This window comes from Akebia trifoliata, chromosome 8 (genome assembly GCF_017979445.1).
Source record: "Akebia trifoliata isolate Shusen 1 chromosome 8, ASM1797944v1, whole genome shotgun sequence".
Lineage (NCBI taxonomy): Eukaryota > Viridiplantae > Streptophyta > Magnoliopsida > Ranunculales > Lardizabalaceae > Akebia > Akebia trifoliata.
The window spans coordinates 30,819,250-30,838,056 of NC_141382.1; the positions used below are offsets into that span (position 1 = coordinate 30,819,250).

The following is an 18,807-nucleotide window of genomic DNA, read 5'->3' on the forward strand; positions in this document are numbered from 1 at the left end:
TCAAAGGGGGCAGGCCCGATAATCATTTGTTTATGCAAAATTATCCAAGCAAGTCATATGGCTTAGATTCTCCAAAAATTAAAATTTCACCACGTGGACCCTATAAATTTTATGCATTAACAAAATGAAAAGTCTTAAATTTCTAATCGATGTTCAAGAATTACGTGGCACAAGAATAAATCAATGTGTATTTTTTATACAAAAAATTGCTTAGCACACACCTAAAATAGATGACTTGATTTGATTACTTTTGAAAGGAAGAATTTTTCGATTTAAATGATCCAATGGCTTAAAAATCATTGAGTTGACCTGTAAATAATAAATGAATCCGATATACGTTAATTCCTCTTGCTCCCTTATACAAACTACAAAATAAAAGAAAATATTGGTTAAAAGATTATTGTATTTTAAAATATTGTTAAAGAATTTTTGTTGATTAGATAGTAGAAAAAATAATATTTTTGTAATTTTGAAAACTAAGCAACGTGATCCTAGGGTCATGAATTGTAATTTTATGATTTTTGGACTAAAGTAACCCTGATTATATTAAATTTAAATATAAAAGAGGTATTTCTAACAACTCAAATTTTTGTGTCAAACCACTTTTACTCCGCCTTCCCTCATTATAAATAGTAAAGATTTAAAAATGAAAATGTCAGAGTAAAACTTTTTGTCATTGTTGTAAATTATAATTCCTTAGCTTTCAACTCTTTAAAAAGGTTTTTTTTTTTTTTTAAATAAAAAATGGAAAACATTTCTAAATTGTTGTATTGACAAAAATAGACTAAAGGAGTAAGAGAAACCTTATAACTTTAGGTAGGTAAGTGCAATTATAGGGAGTTAACATGAAATTACATCAAATCATAAGATTCAAAGTATAATTTACTTATCTTTTAATAATTTTACTTACTTCCTTAATACTGTGTTAATATTCCAATATTATGAACTATTTTAATTTTTAACCCTCTCATTTTATAATTTTTGTTGCAAAAGAAATTTAATTTCAAAATGACTAAAATGGTTATTTTGGCTATTCTTCCATTCCCACCTCTTTATAGAAATTTGGTGATCCCTCAATTCTCAATTATATTAATTAGAAAAAGTAGAATAGTCTTTTAAAAAAAAAAACATTTTAAACTATTTTCTTGTGAGAAAAAAACAAAAAAGAAGTTTAAATCAGTTTGATAACTTTAGGAAGGTAAGAACTATATGATATATGATAGGACGGAGTTAGTTTTGCAACCCTTCTCCGAGAAGTATAGGATCATGATTCATTTGGCAAATTTGAAGCTTTGTCCGAGAACGAGAAGAGTCTAATCGTGAGAATGGAGGAGGAGCATTTCCCGCCACCATCACCAGGAGCCTCTCCAGTCATGCTCGCTGACTGCATAGAAGAGCTATTAAAGTTGATTTTCTTATATTCGATCGAAGAAACTCTAGAAATTAATTTAGGGTTATCGAAGGATTATTGCTCCAATCTCCTCAAAGATGATCCCGGTCACTGCAATTTGGACGATTTAGGTGAGATTATGATCGAAATATCAATCTTAAACTGATTAAGTTCTTAATTTCTAAATCTTTGTGGATTGATTAGTTACGTATTCTTTGATTGTTCTTTAATTTGATCCAGATTTTAGTTTAACAATTGAAGTAAAACTATGTCTTTGATTGAACTAATCTGAGATAAGATGAACTAGTATATCTTCCAGGAATTTACATGGAAAAAGATTCCAATTAGAACAAAGTAACTAAAACTAATCTAACCTCTCTTATCTTCTTCTAGCTACAATCTTCTAACTTCTTGCTACAAATCTGTTAAGATCCAAACCAATGCTCCAAAATACCTAGGAGTCAATGGAGTGGAAAGTTGAAGTCTTAACCTAAGGATCGTAACAGGCCAATCCCTTGTTGGCCAGCTTTATGGCGAGCCCCCCAGCCCCTTGGCCTTCTTTCCAAGTACCAGCTACCCCTTTTTTTTCTTTTTTTTTTTTTTCCATAAGTCACCCCTTCCCAGACTCATCACAGTGGCCTACTATGGCGGACCCCTTCCATATCCCATAATATGGTGAGCCCCTTTATTTTGGGAACCCCTTCCATATCCCATACTTTAAAGGAGCCTTTTTTTTTTTTTTTTCTTTTTCCCAAATGTTAAGACCCAAACCAATGCTCTAAAAATACCTAGGCATCAATGCAGTGGAAAGTTTAAGTCTTAACCTAAGGATCGTAACACAATCTTCTGTTTTAGAGAAAGTGTTTGAAAACCTTGTTATTGGAGATAACTCAAAGAATAACCGATCACAGAATAAGAAAAGAAATAGAAAGAAGCCCTAATTTAGGATGTAGTGGTGAGTAGTGCTGTTGTGACCCACTTTTGATTGGGTTGTAGGTAGGTCCTATTGAACCAACTCAAGGTATGGTGCACTAGAATCAAGTAGGACTACGAGATCTAACTCCTTAAGGGACTAAAAAATCACTTGGGTGATTGAAAAATCGAAAAAACTTTGCTTCACTATTTCTATGCCTTTTATTTTGCTAAAAAAATTAGTCCCACATGACATCGACAAAGAAAAGAGTGGTCATATCGGTTATAAATTCTATTTGTACTAGCCTTAGGGTAAAGTTAAGCTAGGACAAAGAACATAGTAAACTTAAATGGGAGACTCACACTCATGATACATCGGGTTGGATTAGTGTGTTCTATTCTAGTAAAAATGAACCATTCTACTGGGGAAAAACCTGATAAATTTTACGAACAAATTTTCTAGAGATATCAATAAAAATTATTCTTTAATGTTATTACCCTAAATGTTACTTACATGTTGGAAGAGAACCAATAACCTGAACATGAACTTGGTAGATCGATGGCGAACAAGAATTGGGAAGAAGGTGATTATCTATGCCACAACCACATTTTTAGTAGCTTAGAAATTTTTTTATATGATGTTTATTCAAATGTCAAATGGGCAAAGAAATTTGTTGTAAGACGATTCTTAGGAGTATAAGATGGAAGATAACGAATCAATGCTTCCCATTGTAAGAAAATTTTCCACCGTGCTTTTCCATCATTGATTTGGAGCTTGTTTGGATACACATAAAAAAGTAATTTTGTTTACTTTTGAAAGTTAGAAAGTTAAAAAAATTTAGAAAATTACTTTTAGAAAGTAAAAATCTTAACTTTTTAAAAAGCAAAAGAAAATTACTTTCTACTTTTAAAAGTTACTTTCTCCCAAAGCTACTTTCTACTTTTTAATTTCTATCCAAACGGGCTCTTGGTCTGATTTCTTATCTTTATTCAAAATGAATTGGTGCTTCCTACTGCCTGAGTTGTTATGTTTGACAACTGTTCTCAAATTGTTGCAGATAATTCTGGTGTTGTTCCACTATATCCTTTATACAAGAGTCTGGCATCAGCTTTGGTCCACTGCATAACTTCTGGAGGCTTTTTGAGAACATCTTACACCATGATGCCGATCCAGGAAGATGAGTCCTTGGAGCAGAAAAGAGATAGCTGGAATAAGCTAGTTCTGGAAAAGGGGTCTGAATTAGTGAAAGTAAGCTAATACATGATTCAATGTATTGCTTGATTCTGTTACAACTTTATCATAAAATCAAGGTTCATATCAAATTTGGAATAACCATTGTTCTTTATTAGATATTGGAGGCTGTTGAGTTTGAACTTCACGTCCAGGAGCCTTTCTTTTCACAACTAAGAGGTAATATTTCTGTTTGTGCCTTGTGTGTGTGTGTGCTTTTATGGTCATAACTGGATTATATTTTATTTTTTCTCATTCTAGATACTATTTTTCATCTCTTTCACTTGGTAATGTGACTTTAAATGGGTGGAAATCTTATTATACAAAATATTTTGAAACTTTGTCAGTTGGCATAAAAACAATTGAAGGGAGATGTGCTGTTGGTGACTATAACCGGTAAGATCCAATTTGCACTTATATGTGCACTTTGTATATTGTCCTCACACACATGGAAACATACATATAATGTCCATATACATATATGTAACTGTTCTTCATTTAAGGTCTTTTATCTTTTACTGTAGTTTGATTTGAGAGTAAATTTTCATTGGTTGGCAAGCTTGCACCGAACATATAGGATGATAAGTGATGACATTGACATGGCTCGTGAATACAATATTGTGTTTAGTTTCTTGTGCTATTTAGAACTAATAATGTTTAGCTAAAAAATTCTTTAATTAGTACAGATACTGCATGTGTTGTGAGGGATGTATCCATTGAGTTCCCTTGTTTTGCAAAAGGAAATAATTAAGTTTGAACAATAAAAATCAAAAGCTGGAACAAAACCTGAAACCCCTCATCAACCTAGAGCCTTAGGAAATTGTAGAATGGTGCTATCGACATCAGATGATGCTTCTGTTATCCACTATTAGTTTGGGGGTGTGGGAGTGTGGGATAGAGGTGAATATCCTTCAGTTTTAACCAACTAACATTATTTCACTAGTTACACATTAAAATGAGTTAAAAAGAAACCTAATCAAGCATTGCAGCCTAATCTTAGTTGAGTCCTGTGTTATTCAGCAAACATAGAGTCTATCGAATCCTAGTTAGTCACCAATACTGTAGCCAATATCTTGAGCACATCTATATAATCTCCATTGCTCTTTGCTAGATCAGGCCTTCTTTAGCCGCATATTTAATGTCAATCTCTGGATATTCTAATAGATTTTGCATCAATTTGGGATGCTTATGTTTAAAAAAAAATTGGGGTTAAAAGTGCCTAAGAAGCATCAGCCTGGAAGTTGTTCAATAACATGTTATTTTGGCTGGCTTTACTGGTTAGATTCTTAGGTATTGGGCGGTTTTCTTTCAAATCTAGTTACATAATATTGATTTACTGTTATCTTTTGAGTTCTTTAAGAATACCTCTCTTCCTACTCATAACTTAGCAAGAAATAGATTCAGTACACTGTTAATGGTCTCTCTTTTTTTCCATAAGAGCAATATGTTAGTTCAACTCCACAAATATTTTGATTGGCAAACAGTTGGAATAATTTTTATTTTTATTTTTTTCTAATTTACTCAACCTTCCTGTTTTCCATTTTATTCAACTTCGCTTTTGTTTTTGATCGCAGAATAAGGCCTGGGGGTTTGCTTCTTTTCAACAAATTTTTATTGTGTGAAGTTCAGGTGACACAATGCTATTTCATGCAATTTTTCATGCTTACCTTGTATTGATTTGGAGTTCAATTATTTTGATAATCTGCAGAATGTTAAACGATATGCTTCATTTTCTGAGATGTTGGAAGCAGAGAGTCTTGAGAAGGTTCTTCCTGGAGTAAAAACATTTGAAGAAGGTAACAACTTCATATGTCAGTCTAAATATGTATATTGCTATTTTCTGTAGACATGGAATTTGTGTGTTGCTTGTTTGACACATCCATATTTTATTTTATATTGGTCAATTGAAAAACTGAAATGAAAGATCTTGGAAAGCAGAGAAGTACACTAAATTCACCTATAATAGAGGGCAGTGTTATGAATATAACATCTGGAGTTTCATGGTTGGGTTTGATGATGCTCTGTCTTGGGATTATGGTTTCAAAATAAGTCATTGCTCGTCTTCTTTGATACCCCTATTTTTCCAAGGAGTGAGGACGAGTGAATTGGGATGTGAAATGATAATGTTTCTTTTGATTTTCTCTACCTAAACTTGTTTGCCTGGTTGGGCTTAATTCATTTTCACCTTTTATTCCATGTTGGATACATTTCATAGTATGTCTTTCCCGCTTCTTTTATTTGGGGGGTCTAAAATCCTCTCTAAAATAGCAGTTTATGTGTTTGTTCTGCCTCTTTTTGGATCCTTGCAATTGATCATCTTAATAGCTGTAAAACAATTATCGTCGACTTTAGTTACATGTTCAAATTGGATGGGGAAAGTGTTAATCATCTCATGATTCCTTGAGGTAGTACGATAGAGGTGTAGACTTCTTTTTTCAGCCTCTTTGGTATTTTTTGGATCCTTATTTTGTTTTGCACATCAGCACATCCTTTAGAGCAGGGATAGTTCAGCCTTTCTAGGGCCTTTGGAAAGAGCGTAATCAATGGATTGTAGGTTCTCTTTTTATTTTTCTTGGACCTTATCTGGTTTTACTTTTCTTTCTTTTATGAAATTTATGCAAATAAAAACATTAACGGGAAGCCAAAAAAAAAACCACCACATATAATGGTGGGCCAGGTTTCTCTGTGTCTACAATATGGATGGCTCAACAAACATGACTTACATAAGCACTGGTTTTTTTTGTGTACATTTACTATGTGCTTCTTAATAATTATTCAACTAGTAATATACCAAAATGGAAAAAATGAAATAAAATAGAGGAAAGTCAATTGAAATGGTTTGGGCACATACAACAAACACAAATGATGGCACAATTGGGAATATTTCAGTGTAGGTTGAAGGCTCTGAAAGCACCAAAAAACCACCAAAAAGATGTGATTCTCGTAATAAGAACAGATCTAGAGACACGCATCTTATAAGGATCCACATGTACTGAATGGAGAAAAGAACAAAATGAACCATAATAAGAATAGATTTGGAGACACCCATCTTAATAGAGGATGTACATATATTGAATGGAGAAATAAGATTTGGTGTTATAAACTCCTAATAATTTCAATGAGGCATTGTTTATGATGATGGATGATACTTTATGAACTTTCTTTGATAGTGGAGTGTGGAGAAGGATCCAGATTTTGCCTATCAAATACAAACAAGGGTGTTGGATTCAGAAGATTTGTTGAGTTTAGTCCCACATCGAACACTCATTGCCTTATTTCTCTCCTTATAAGCTCTTGGACCTCTCCACTCATTGCCAATTGGTTTTGAGTTGAAGCCCTAAATTTGTCCTAGTATTAGAGCAGGCTTTTCTCTCCTCCACATCACTCAATTCATATCTCCACATGCTTTGGCTCAGTCCGGCCCACACGTGTGGGGGCGTGTTGAGTTTAGTCCCACATCGGACACTCATTGCCTTATCTCTCTCCTTATAAGCTCTTGGGCTTCTCTGCTTGTAGATACTTGGTTCTCGATTACGATGGTCACATCTACTAAGGTTTGGAGTCGCCACTATTCATATTGTAAGAGGGTGTGAATGGTCACCCAATGTACTTTTTTGAAAAATGTGTCATTTTGACACATAATGACTCTCAATGGATAAGATACGGATCAACCTTGAGATCGGAGTAGGTGGCTCGGTTGGAGAAAAGGGAAGGTGTTAGGCACCCTTTTTTCCCCACCAAGGGGTGGTAACCTCAACTCAACTCAACTCGGTCATTTTGACAATAAAAAAAGCAAAAAATAAAGTGCCACGTATTGTGCATTTGTACCCTAAGTAGGGATTTGTTTTTAGCTTTAGCTTGTAAGGATCATCTCATTGAAGGAAACGATTCTAAAAGGGGGCATTAGCCTTGGACATATTTGGTGTTTGAAAAGTGTTGGCAAAGGTCTTGGATCCATTCTCATGGGTTGAGGAGGATCCAAATTCCAATTGCCTCAAAACAATTTTGACGGATAAAATCGAATTTTTTTTTTTTAAAGAGGGATTACAAACCCTATACTTTCAACCGAACCGAAGTTCGATCTACCAGAAATAGGGGAGGGGAAACATTACATCCTAAGTCCTTTTAAAAATAGAATAAGAGAGGAGGGGGATATGGAGAGGGTAGAGAAGAAGAGGGGGGATATTAAGCCTTAAACCCACCTTGAAGCTTCTCTCTTGTTTTTTTTTTCCTTTCTTCTTCTTCTTCAATGTCTTCTAATGTCTTTAGTAGAATGTGAGAATGAAATTCTTTTTTAGAAGATAATGTAAGAGAGGAGTAGAGTTGAGTTGAGTTCCTTTTTTATGAGACTTGGGGGGAAAATTGGTAATATTTTTGTGATGAGAATTGGGTATGGGAGAAATTTTTTTGTAAGACTTGGTAACCATTTTTGGAAGGGGAGGGGGGTATTTATAGGTGTTTGGAGGATACTTTGGGGATATAATGGGGTAAAGTGTGGGAGAGTAGAGAATGACACATGTTTTAAAGGTGGGGGGTATGAAATTAGGAGTTGGGAGGGTAGGTAATTACGTAATGGAGGTAAATGGGTTGTATTTTGATCCAAATGGTTTGGATCTTACCCAAACCATTTGGGTGGAGTGTTTGGTGAGGTGAGATGATGGGTGTTTAAGAGGGTGGTTGATTGATTGAGTGGTGTTTGGTTTAAGAGAATGGAGTGTGTAAGATAGTGGTTGAGTATTGTTGAGTTGAGGGGAGTAGGTTTTAATTAGATTTTGGGAGGGTGAGGGAGATGGTGACATGTGGCAAGATGTGTGGAGATTAGAGGTTTAGATGAATTGATGGGAGAGAATGAGTGTTTGATTTGAGAGATGGGTATAGGTTTAGGTTGTAGAAATGGGTTTATAGGGAATGATGATGGTATATTGGGGGGAGGTATGATGATGGTTGGTTAGGAGGAGGTATGGATTGGAGGTGTTTGATTTGAGAGAATGGAGGTTTATAGGAAGTAATAAGGGTAGATTAGGGGAGGGTATGGGTTGATGTGATTTTTAGAGAAAAGGTGATGTGGGTAGTTAATTTTTTAGAGAAATGTGATGGGGTGGGTGGTTTGATGAGAGAAGTGAGAAGGGGTGATGACATGTGTCACCTTTTGATAATAAAAAACTGATTGATTGATGTGGGTTGTGGTTTATGGGTTAGGGTTGTGGGTTAGATGTGAATTGGATATGGGTTTGGGCTTAGGGGCATTGGGCTTGGGTTTTAGGAAAGGTTTTGGGTTTTAGGAATTGGTTGGGATCATTTTGGATTGGATTTGGGAGGGTGGATATGTTTTAGGTTTTTAGATGATATGGGATTGGATTTAGGATAGGGGATAATGCGAGAAATACATTTTAGGTGACTTGCGGGTTCGTGGGCCTTAGATGGGCTTAGGTTTTTTCAGATTTGGAGATGGAGCGGTGAGGGTAAAGGAAGTGACAGGTGTCCCAAGTCTCATTTTAATTTTATCCTTTTTTTTTTAGGTTTTGAAATTATTGGATTAATCAAAATACTACGTGTTGGCAAATTGGGTTTTTTAGGCCCGTTGATGAACTTTATTGACAATTTGGCATTTTTGGTTTTGGAAGCGGAGCGGCGAATATTGGGAAAGCGTAGGGTAGGCCGAGTCCTTTTGGTGGGCCCCCTAAACCATTAGGAGGTCTTAGGGGCCTTGGTTCGATCAAAATGTCATTTTTCAATGACTTTGGCCCTTAAGGCCCGTTGGCCCATTTATTTGGAAAATCGGTATTTTTGGGCCTTTTCGAGTAGGGACCCGTTCAAATTAGGGTGTCACACTACTCATTGCCAATTGGTTTTGAGTTGGACCCCCAAATTTATCAAGATTGTGTCTATCAAATACAAAACAGCGGTCGGATTCAAAATAGGTGAGTGAGGGCAATAGGGTTCACTTTTGGGAACATTGCTAGCATGGAAATTCTCTTCCCATGTTCCCATATCCTGATCCGCATTCTATTTCTAATAAAATATGACGATTCAGAGTTTTTTAGTCTGGTCAATGGATGATAGTACATGGAATTTGGTTTTGGGACGAACTTCAACGATTGGGAGGTAATGTAAATTCCACAACGCACTGTATCTGATGTATCTCTATTCTCTACTATTCCTTTCATGCCAAGGGACAAGGAATTGCGAGTATGGAAGAAGAGTCAGGAGGATGGCACTTTTTCAATTATTTCCTTCAATTTAATGCCTGCTGCCTAGAGTAATTCCAGATTCTTGGTTGCTTTCATTTGGGGATGAAAATACGCATCAAAAGGTGTTTTTTTAAATAAGAAATACCCATCAAAAGTTCTTCATTTAGATTGCAAATTTGGACAACATGCTGATAGTTGATCATCTAATCCTTTGTAGGATTATTATAATTTATTCTTTCCACGTGGAACTTTGCATTTTTATTGTTTCTTTACACTACATCCTGGTCATGCCTTGATAAAGGAGGAGGGTTATGTCAGGTTGGCAGTACATGAAAAAAGTTTTTTACTTCTTAACATGAAGAATGTAGGGACAAGATTCATTCAGCAGATCCCAAATTTTTTGGGATAAGACTTCAATTCTGTGATGCTGAACCCAAATCTTTAGGATAAGGCTTGAGGAGGAGGATGTTTTTTTCTCGCGTAAATCTTGCGATGAAACTGTAAACCTTCTTATTCATTCTAAGCTTGCTTACGTTGTTTGTTCAGGCTTCTTTGGTGTTTCTGGTATTCGTTGGATTATTTCTCATTTTGTGCTTTCCTTATTCTAGTGTTGGATTTGCATGGCGTTTGTTTCTAGAGGAAGATGTTTGTGATGATTCCATTATATCTTTTTCGGAGAGTCACTGGGAACATCTAGATAATAGGATCTTTGAAGGGAAAGAGAATGTGGTGGATGACCCTAGTATTATTAAATCAGTGTTGTTTATTGGAAATAATGTAGTTTCTTAGTTTTCTATTATTGCTATGTAAGGGTATTTATGTCCATTCACATTTTAATTAATATAAATATCTGTCAAGTTATCGTTATGAGACTTGACAATTATTCTTCTTGGTATCAAAGCCCTAAAGGATCCATTAACAACTCCTCCTGGGGTTTCTCCTTTTTTTTTTCTGTGTTGCTAGCTACGATTCTGTGATAGTGTTATACCGTTGGTTGGGCTGTGCAGCTATGCTGCTAGCTGCGATAAGTTTTGTGCTGCTAGCTGGGCTATGCTACAAGCTGCGATAAGGGCTGTGTTGTGGAGCTGCTAGCTGGGCTATGCTACAAGCTGTGATAAGGGCTGTGTTGTGGTGCTGCTGGCTGGGCTGCTACAAGCTGCGATAATGGTTGTGTATTGATTCTGCTGGCTGGACTGTTCTGTGATTAGAGACCTGCTGCTGGTTGTTGTTGGCTGCCTTTGCGATAAGCGTTGTGCCATCAACAGTGTTAAGTGACTGTGTTGCTGGCTGTTTTTTGGTGTATGCTGCGATAGGTCTATCTTTTGCGATAAGCCTATGTGGTAGTCTTGTGACAAGGCTGTTATGTAACTGTTTCGACAATGTTGCTGGTCACGATAAGGTTGTATAGTGTTGTGATAAGGCTGGGCTGCCGGGTTTGCGATAGTGTTGTTTTTTCCTCCTTGATGATCACACAGTGGATTTAGGTTGGCAAGAGACCTCCCTTCAAGCCCAATCTTCAGCTATATGATTTCTTTTCAACTTTGAGGAAAACTTCTACTATTCTTTTTTATTTGAGGCTGCTGTGAGTTCAAGTTTTTTACCTCAATTTCTTCTTTTTCTCCAGATTTCTAGTAATGACTTGGTTCTCGCACTCTAAGTGTATGTACACTATTTTTTCCCTCAAATTGTAGTCTTCCTACTTTTGATTATTGGCCTTCTTTTTATCCACTTCTTGTTGAGAGTTATGACATTGCATTAGTCTTGGTCTCGGTTCGTGAGACTCTATTTGGAAAGTAACGACAAATATGGATGGCTTAAGTACTGTTACTACTCATCGTGGCCGAGGGGGCCGTAGTCGTGGTTGAGGGAATAGTTTTATTTGCAATCATTATGGGAAGACATGCCATGAGAAGGTTCGATGCATTTCGCTTTATCCTCATTTGTTGAGCTTTACTGCCATTCCTTCGTTAGGGCATTCTGCTCCTCGTGCTGCCATTGTGGATTCCTCACTTGTTTCTGCCACTGTTTCTCCTGGCATTATTGCTTTACAATAGCTTCAAACCCAGATTGCCAATATTGTTCGTGATCAGATCCGTGCTTATACTCGCTCATCTTCGACTGTGGCATGAGTTACCACGCTTCCAGGTTTATCTTCTGCATTTCTTGTCACCCAGTCTAGTCTAGGTCCCCTGACATTGGTTATTGATTCCGGTGCTTATGATTATATGATCGGTGAGTCTAGTCATTTCACTTCATCAATTTTTCCTGATACTCATAGAGAGATTCGCCTTGTTGATGGGTCCCTTACACCTATACACAACAAGGGTATCATCCCATTGTCATCCGGTATTTCTCTTGACTTTGTGCTCCATGTTCTTCACCTATCTCTTAATCTTTTGTCTGTGAGTAGTATTACCAAATTTCTAAATTACTTAGTGACATTTTTTCCTACTTACTATACTTTTTAGAACCTGACTTTGAAGAGGATTTTTGGCCAGGGGTATGAGAGGGATGGACTGTACCTATTTGGATTTCTGCATACTGCTGCTTCGGCCTCTATGCTACCCTCCTCTAGGACTCAATACTTTTTCTTCTCAGTTTTTAGATTTGTGGAATGTTCACTTAGAACATGTTAATTTTCAGCACTTATGTTCTTTATTTCCTACTTTAAAAAATTCTTGTAGTGGGCATAAGTTTCAGTATTCTATGTGTGAGTTGTCCAAATACACACTTACTTCATATATCCCTTGCATGCATCAGTTTAATATTATGTTTGATTTAGTTCATTCTGATGTGTAGGTGGCCTCCCACTGTTATTGGTCATCGGTATTATGTTACATTTATAGATGATTGTTCTCGTTGTAGTTGGGTTATTTGATACGATCTCGGTCTGAAGTGCTTTCCATTTTTGTTAACTTTTTTAAAATGATTCAGACCCAACACAGCATCATTGTTGAAGTCCTTCAGTTTGATAATGGAGATGAATATATTTTTGATGAGATTTTCTCTCACCTTCATGAGCATGGTATGCTCTACCAGTTGACTTGTCCCAACACTTCTAAGCAAAACGGGGTGATGAAACACAAGAACCGCCACCTTATGAACATTGTCTGTTTCCTTCTTTGAGGCATGCATGTTCCTAAGTTATCTTGGAACATGGCGGTCCTTGCTATGGCTTTTCTTTTTAACCGTTTTCCAAGTTGCACCTTAGGGGGACATGTGCCTCTTCATGTTTTTCGCCATGATAGCACCCTTTTTCCGATTACATTTATAGTTTTTGAGTGCACTTGGTTTGTTCAGGACAACACTCCTCATCACACGAAATTAGATGACAAAGTCATTCGGTGTGTTTTCATAGGCTATTCATCTATGTCAAAGGGGTATCGATGTTATGATCATGTTTCTCATTGTGTCATATATTCTATAGATATCACTTTTTTTTTCAAATGTATCATATTTTCGTGCCACATCTTCTTTGCAGAACTCTTTTCCTTTGCATGACTCTTCTTCTGCTCTTCTCCTATAGTGTTGTCTTCTCCAGTCTTCTCTCCATCTTCACCAATGTTTCATGTTTACTCTCGTCGCCCTCGCCCCTCTCGAACCTTGCCAACCTCCTCCTTGGACTCAGTATATTCTCTCTTATTCCTGTTCTTATCTCTTCTGTTTCTGACTCACTTATCTATTACACTTCGCAAAGGTAAGCGGAGATATGTTATTAATCACCCTATTGCCCAGTTTGTTTCCTATCAAGGACTCTCTCCTTCTTATCAGACCTACATTACTATCATTGCCTTTATTCGAGTTCCTCGGTCCATTTTAGAGGCTTTACGAGATCCTTAGTGGACTGTAGTCATGACTGCTGAGATGGATGCTTTGCAGAAAAATTATACTAGGAGCTTGTTTCTCTACTTTCTAGGGAGCAGACTGTTGGTTGTAAATGGGTTTTCACTGTTAAGTATCTCATGGATGGCTCTGTTGATCGATACGAGGTCCGCTTAGTTGCTAAGGGATTTACACATACTCCAGGAAAGGATTGTGGTGCTACATTTTCTCATGTAGCTAAATTTTCTACTATTCACCTCTTTATCTCTTAAACTGCATATCATTCATAGCATCTTCACCAATTCAATGTGAATAATGCCTTTCTGAATGGTCATCCGACTGAGGTTATTTATATGGACCCCCTCATAAGTTTCGTTTTCAAGGGAAGTATTTTGGGTAGGTATGTCACCTTCTCAAATCTTTGTATGGCCTGAAGCAGTTTCTATGAGCCTGGTTTCAATGTTTTTTTGAGGTCATTTTATCTATAGAGTTTTCCAGGTGTCACTCAAATCATACGTGTTTTGTTCGACAAGGATTGGATGGTTGTTGCACTATTGTTCTGGTTAATGTGGATGATATTATCCTAACTGGAGATGTTGTCCAGTAGATTAACAGGGGAAAGATGATATTGGGTCATGCTTTTGAAGTTAAGGACTTAGGTCCCCTCAAGTACTTCTTGAGAATAGAAGTGGCTCGCTCTCGCCTTAATATTTCGTTATCTTAGCGCAAATACACATTGGATCTTCTTCAAGACCTGGTATGCTTGGTTGTCATCTTACTTCCTCTCCTGTAAATCAGAATCATTGTATTTATATCGAATCTGATGGTCTATTATCTGATCATTCTTCTTATCAGAAACTCATAGACCGTCTGATTTATCTGACTAACACTAGACCAGATTTGACTTTTGCGGTTAGTATGATAAATCGGTTCATGCATGCTCTGCACACTTCTCATTTTGATGTCGTTACTCGTATTCTTCATTACTTGAACTCGCGTCCTGATTTTGGGCTATTCTACTCGTCTACTGCACAACCCCATTTGTCTTGCTTTATTGACGTTGATTATGTTGGTTCTATTATATAGGAGATCTACCTCTAGTTTCTGTAATTTCCATGGTGATAACTTGATTTCATGGAAAAGTAAGAAATAGAGTGTGGTTTCTAGTTCTTCTGCTGAATCTGAGTGTTGTGCTATGGCCCTTGACACATGTGAGCTTGTTTGGCTTCAATCTTTGTTGACAAAGTTAGAATTTCCTGTCTCTGGTTCTTCCCTGTTATTTTGTGACAAAAAGTCTACTATCATGTTTTCTTTTGACTTTGTTCTTCACAAAAAAATCAAGCATATAGAGGTTGATGTACACTTTCTCAAGGAGAAGGTTTAATTTGGTGCCCTTCAGATCATATATGTATCTTCTTCAGATCAACTTGCCGACATGCTTATAAAGTTTGTTGGTCCTTCTGTCACTAACTCTCATCTTGTCAAGCTAGGCTTAGTTGATATATTTCCCCTAGCTTGAGGGGGAGTATTGAAAATAATATAGTTTCTTAGTTTTCTATTATTTCTATTTAAGGGTATTTACTCCCATTCACACGTTAGTTAATATAAATATCTGTTAGGCTCTCATTATGAGACTTGATAATTCTTCTTTGCTCTTATGATCCAAATTGCATGAGAATTATGTGGATTATTTTTGTAGGACTTTATTTTTAGATGAAAGTTTGTGTTGCTCAAAGATGGTTAGATGTAGTTTGGATCAGTTTCTTTTGATTCTTTATTCTGGTGAGCTCTAGACTTGGCTCTAGATTGAGTGGAATGGAGGAGCAAGATTCATTAGCCAACGCCAAATCTTAGGGATAAGGCTTTCCTTTAGGTTTTGGTTTTCTCAACCACCTCCTTTGTTCTTTGTGTAAATTATCAAAAAACCCTTATAGTGGGCAATTGCCCAAATAGAGTACTGACATGTATCACTAGCATTTCTTTCTCTAGAGTTATCCTTTTCGTTATTTCCATATGATTTAGAAATTTTCTTAAACTAGGTTCATTTGATTTATAGCCTGAAAGGATGATGGGGGGTGTTTTGAAATTGATGCTTCAAGAGATTTCACAAATTGGAATTAAAGAGTTGAAACCAAATAGTTAAGGACCATTCATTCTTTAGATTCCTGACATATTAGTGACCTATGGTTGGATCTAATACAAATATCCTAGAAATGATGAGTGTGCTGTTTCTTCAGGTGTTCAAATCTACCGGAAGTTTTACACAGAAGAGAAGGAGAAGTCCAATGGCATCCTTGCAATTTATGTTTCAAAGCCGAATCCTCAGCCTTACATTTCTTTGGCCGGCATAGTATCTGTGAGTGTTATCACTCGTTGCATCTCTATAATTTTTTTATGTGGCCAATTAATATAAGGACCTACATAAAAAAGATACGGACAAATGGGTATAAAGTGCAGACTCGCTGACTCCCACAAACTTGATAAGCTGAGACCTATGTACAGTTTATTCCATAGTTGGAAGAATACATTTTAGCATGGTTCAAATCTCGTGCTGTTTCGGTGGAACATTATGATTTCAACGGAGATCAGAACAAAAAACTGAAATTTTCGGATTGTCAGTTTTTCTCCTAGCCGAAACATTGCCTTGGAATGAGATTTTAAAGCTTTCTTTTTAAAACTCTTTAGTTACTGTTAAATATACCATACAGAAAGTGTGTATTTCGATATGTTGATATAATAAAAATCATATAAATAATAAACTTTAATGGTTTCTGTGTTTTTATCCAGGGACTGGGTTATGAAGGCATTGGGAGCTTCTTGGGTTTGATGCATACTGCCAGAACGGTTCTAGATGCACTTCCTCCTCCGAGATCGACTCTTCTAACCTCATTTATGTTGCCTCATAAAATAAATGTAAAGATATAAATCCTAATGAGTCCCTCATTGACTTCTTTTTATAAACAGAAATTTCTTTCATGTCATTAGCTAATTTCATTATGCAATCAATGTGAAATGCTGGGGCAATCCGTAGTTCAATTTGTTGATGTCTTCAACAACAACTAAGAGTTTCTGGGTTCAATCTCAGCTTGCCCACCAAAAAGGAAATGCTGGTTATTTCTATTTTGTGGAGATCTAACTGGATTGGTTCCTGCCAATCAAATAAGAAAATTTAAAAAAAAAATTGGCAGGGTTGAAGTTGTTCTCCCTTTCATGACCATCCGGTCGTTTATATTCTTTCAAACATAGAAATCTTGGAGAGTGGTCTAGATGAGGTAGAGATCAAATGGCTAGATTCATCCAATTGGGCCAGTTATTGACCGTGACATCCTCCTCATTAGAATTACCAAATGTTGGATCCAAAATATAGTGAATGTGGAATAACAAAAACATGCTATTCTTATATACTTGCATTTGTGTTCCCAAGAATTTTTAGGAACACTGATGCTCCTAAATATTTCTGTCCCTTGTTTCTGTACTGTCTTCTTGTTTCACTTGAGGTTAAAGGGTACCTTGACTGAGGGAGCTAGAGCCTTGGCTAAGCATATTAACAGGGTTAGCAATGGATGGCGGGGTAGTTTCTCTGGAAATGGTAAGTATCTTTACAAGTATTCCCTTCCATTTTAGTATGTAAAGACTTCAATTTACAGGTATCCTTTTTAGATCCGTATCATTAGCATGAATATCATCATTCTAGGACAAGGGAAAACACACATGCATACACACTCACACTCACACTCACACTTGCACATGCACACGCACTTGCACATGATCCATCATTCTCTGTGAACCCTAGTCCGGATATGTACAGGTGGCGTTCCAACTCATCCATTTTGAATGCTTGGTCCGTTAAGCACCTCTTGCGTAGCCCATCCATTGATTAGATTGTATAGATGAGTTGGTGGGTCACACATACTGTATGGGGATAGGATTCATTTAGGATGATAAACCCAATGTTTGCCACATACTACTTCATGGTAATCATACTAACAATGTTTACAGTTCAGTTGATTTTGTTTTTTTTGTTTTGTTTTGTTTTTTTTTTTTTTTCAGATTGTAATAAAAATAGCCTTGCATTGAGGGTGATTGGCAACCTAATAACTAATTGTTGTTGGATTAATGTCCATATTGTTCCACCATATGAAGGTGTCTTGGAGATACGCGTTGCTGAAGGCTATGGTGCACGATGGTCTAAAGATGGTTCACAGGTCTATAGTAATTTGACATATATACACAGTTCCTGTTGCATCATCTGTAAAGAGAAGAAACTAGAGATGTTGTACTTGATGTAGATGGCATGTATTTCATACATATGGTCATTAATCTTGACTCCAAATTTTAGGCCATCCATTGGATAGTCTGAAGCCCAAGATTGCCGGTTTGATGGCCACATTCCAGTCCTGAACCTTCATTTGAACAGTTAAATGTATATTTGCATTGTCCAAAATCAGTGGGAAAGAAGTGAGGATAGCTAGTTTTAGGTAAAATTAAGTGAGAAATTGAGGAACTTCTAGGTTAAGCCTTATACCCAACTCTTTGGGATAAGACTTTGGATGATGATGACACAGCGCATTCCTCTACTCCAGAATCTCAATCTAGCCCCTGGTTCATAGCCTGTTCCTCTTACTACCTACTATCCTTGCAATTATTCAAGAAATTCAATTAAATGTCTCTCATAGTTTTTTGTTATTTTCCTCTTCTAGATATTCCAAATTTCTATAAAGACGATCATTAATTTGGGGAATTATATATAGGTTGGGTGCATGAATCATGGGTCTCCATCTGCTCGATGTTCCAGACGGCAACCATGAGGTTGCTGGTCTGATCTGAGCTATACCCACCAAGAAAGAGCTAGTGGTCGCTCCTTTCTGTTCCCATTGTTGATATTAGGTTACTGAAACTCTAATCCATCTTGAGATTGTAATATGTCTATTATGTGCAAAAGTCTCTCTTGATTGTTACTTCCTTCTCTGCCTTAAGTTTGGAGTCTGACATTGCTTCTGTTTGTGGTATTTCAGTTCATAGGATTTCTCGAGCCATACATGGAGGATGGACATTCTAAGGGATGGAAACATTAAAATCTATTTCTGGAGTAGACATTGGCTCTGTCAAGGACATCATTTGTACAAATATGGGTTCTTAATTACTTTCTTCTTTTTTTGAACCTCTGTATGACAAGATGAATATCTTTATGCCTGCAAAGTATTACATTATATCATATCAAGTGTGCTTTCTGTGCCCCTCAAGCACATATATTTACATTA

The 18,807-nt window shown here is 36.5% G+C and overlaps 1 protein-coding gene across 3 annotated transcripts; it reads left to right on the plus strand.

The window, feature by feature from the left end:
* Positions 1-1,255: 1,255 nt before the first annotated feature.
* On the plus strand, positions 1,256-18,807 carry LOC147396505 (uncharacterized). Of its 3 annotated transcripts, none has more exons than XM_086451139.1 (11): positions 1,256-1,521; positions 3,361-3,551; positions 3,653-3,713; positions 3,881-3,929; positions 5,108-5,162; positions 5,242-5,329; positions 15,784-15,902; positions 16,334-16,459; positions 17,051-17,135; positions 17,597-17,751; positions 18,562-18,807. In XM_086451139.1, exons 1-11 carry the CDS (start codon positions 1,326-1,328, stop codon positions 18,619-18,621), a joined length of 1,185 nt encoding a protein of 394 aa, XP_086307265.1. In that variant the 5' UTR covers positions 1,256-1,325; the 3' UTR covers positions 18,622-18,807. The 3 variants fall into 3 exon arrangements, with proteins under 3 accessions (XP_086307265.1, XP_086307267.1, XP_086307268.1); XM_086451141.1 differs by having other exon boundaries at positions 1,257-1,521; positions 17,690-17,751; XM_086451142.1 differs by lacking the exon at positions 17,597-17,751 and having other exon boundaries at positions 1,258-1,521.

What these genes read in the sequence shown, in the direction of transcription:
- LOC147396505 (XM_086451139.1), top strand. Translation starts at nt 1,326, where the DNA reads ATGGAGGAGGAGCATTTCCCGCCACCATCACCAGGAGCCTCTCCAGTC. An exon ending in TGTTGCCTCATAAAATAAAT is followed by an intron (nt 16,460 to 17,050) that starts GTAAAGATATAA and finishes TTGAGGTTAAAG; the next exon opens with GGTACCTTGACTGAGGGAGC. An exon ending in GGGTAGTTTCTCTGGAAATG is followed by an intron (nt 17,136 to 17,596) that starts GTAAGTATCTTT and finishes TTTTTTTTTCAG; the next exon opens with ATTGTAATAAAAATAGCCTT.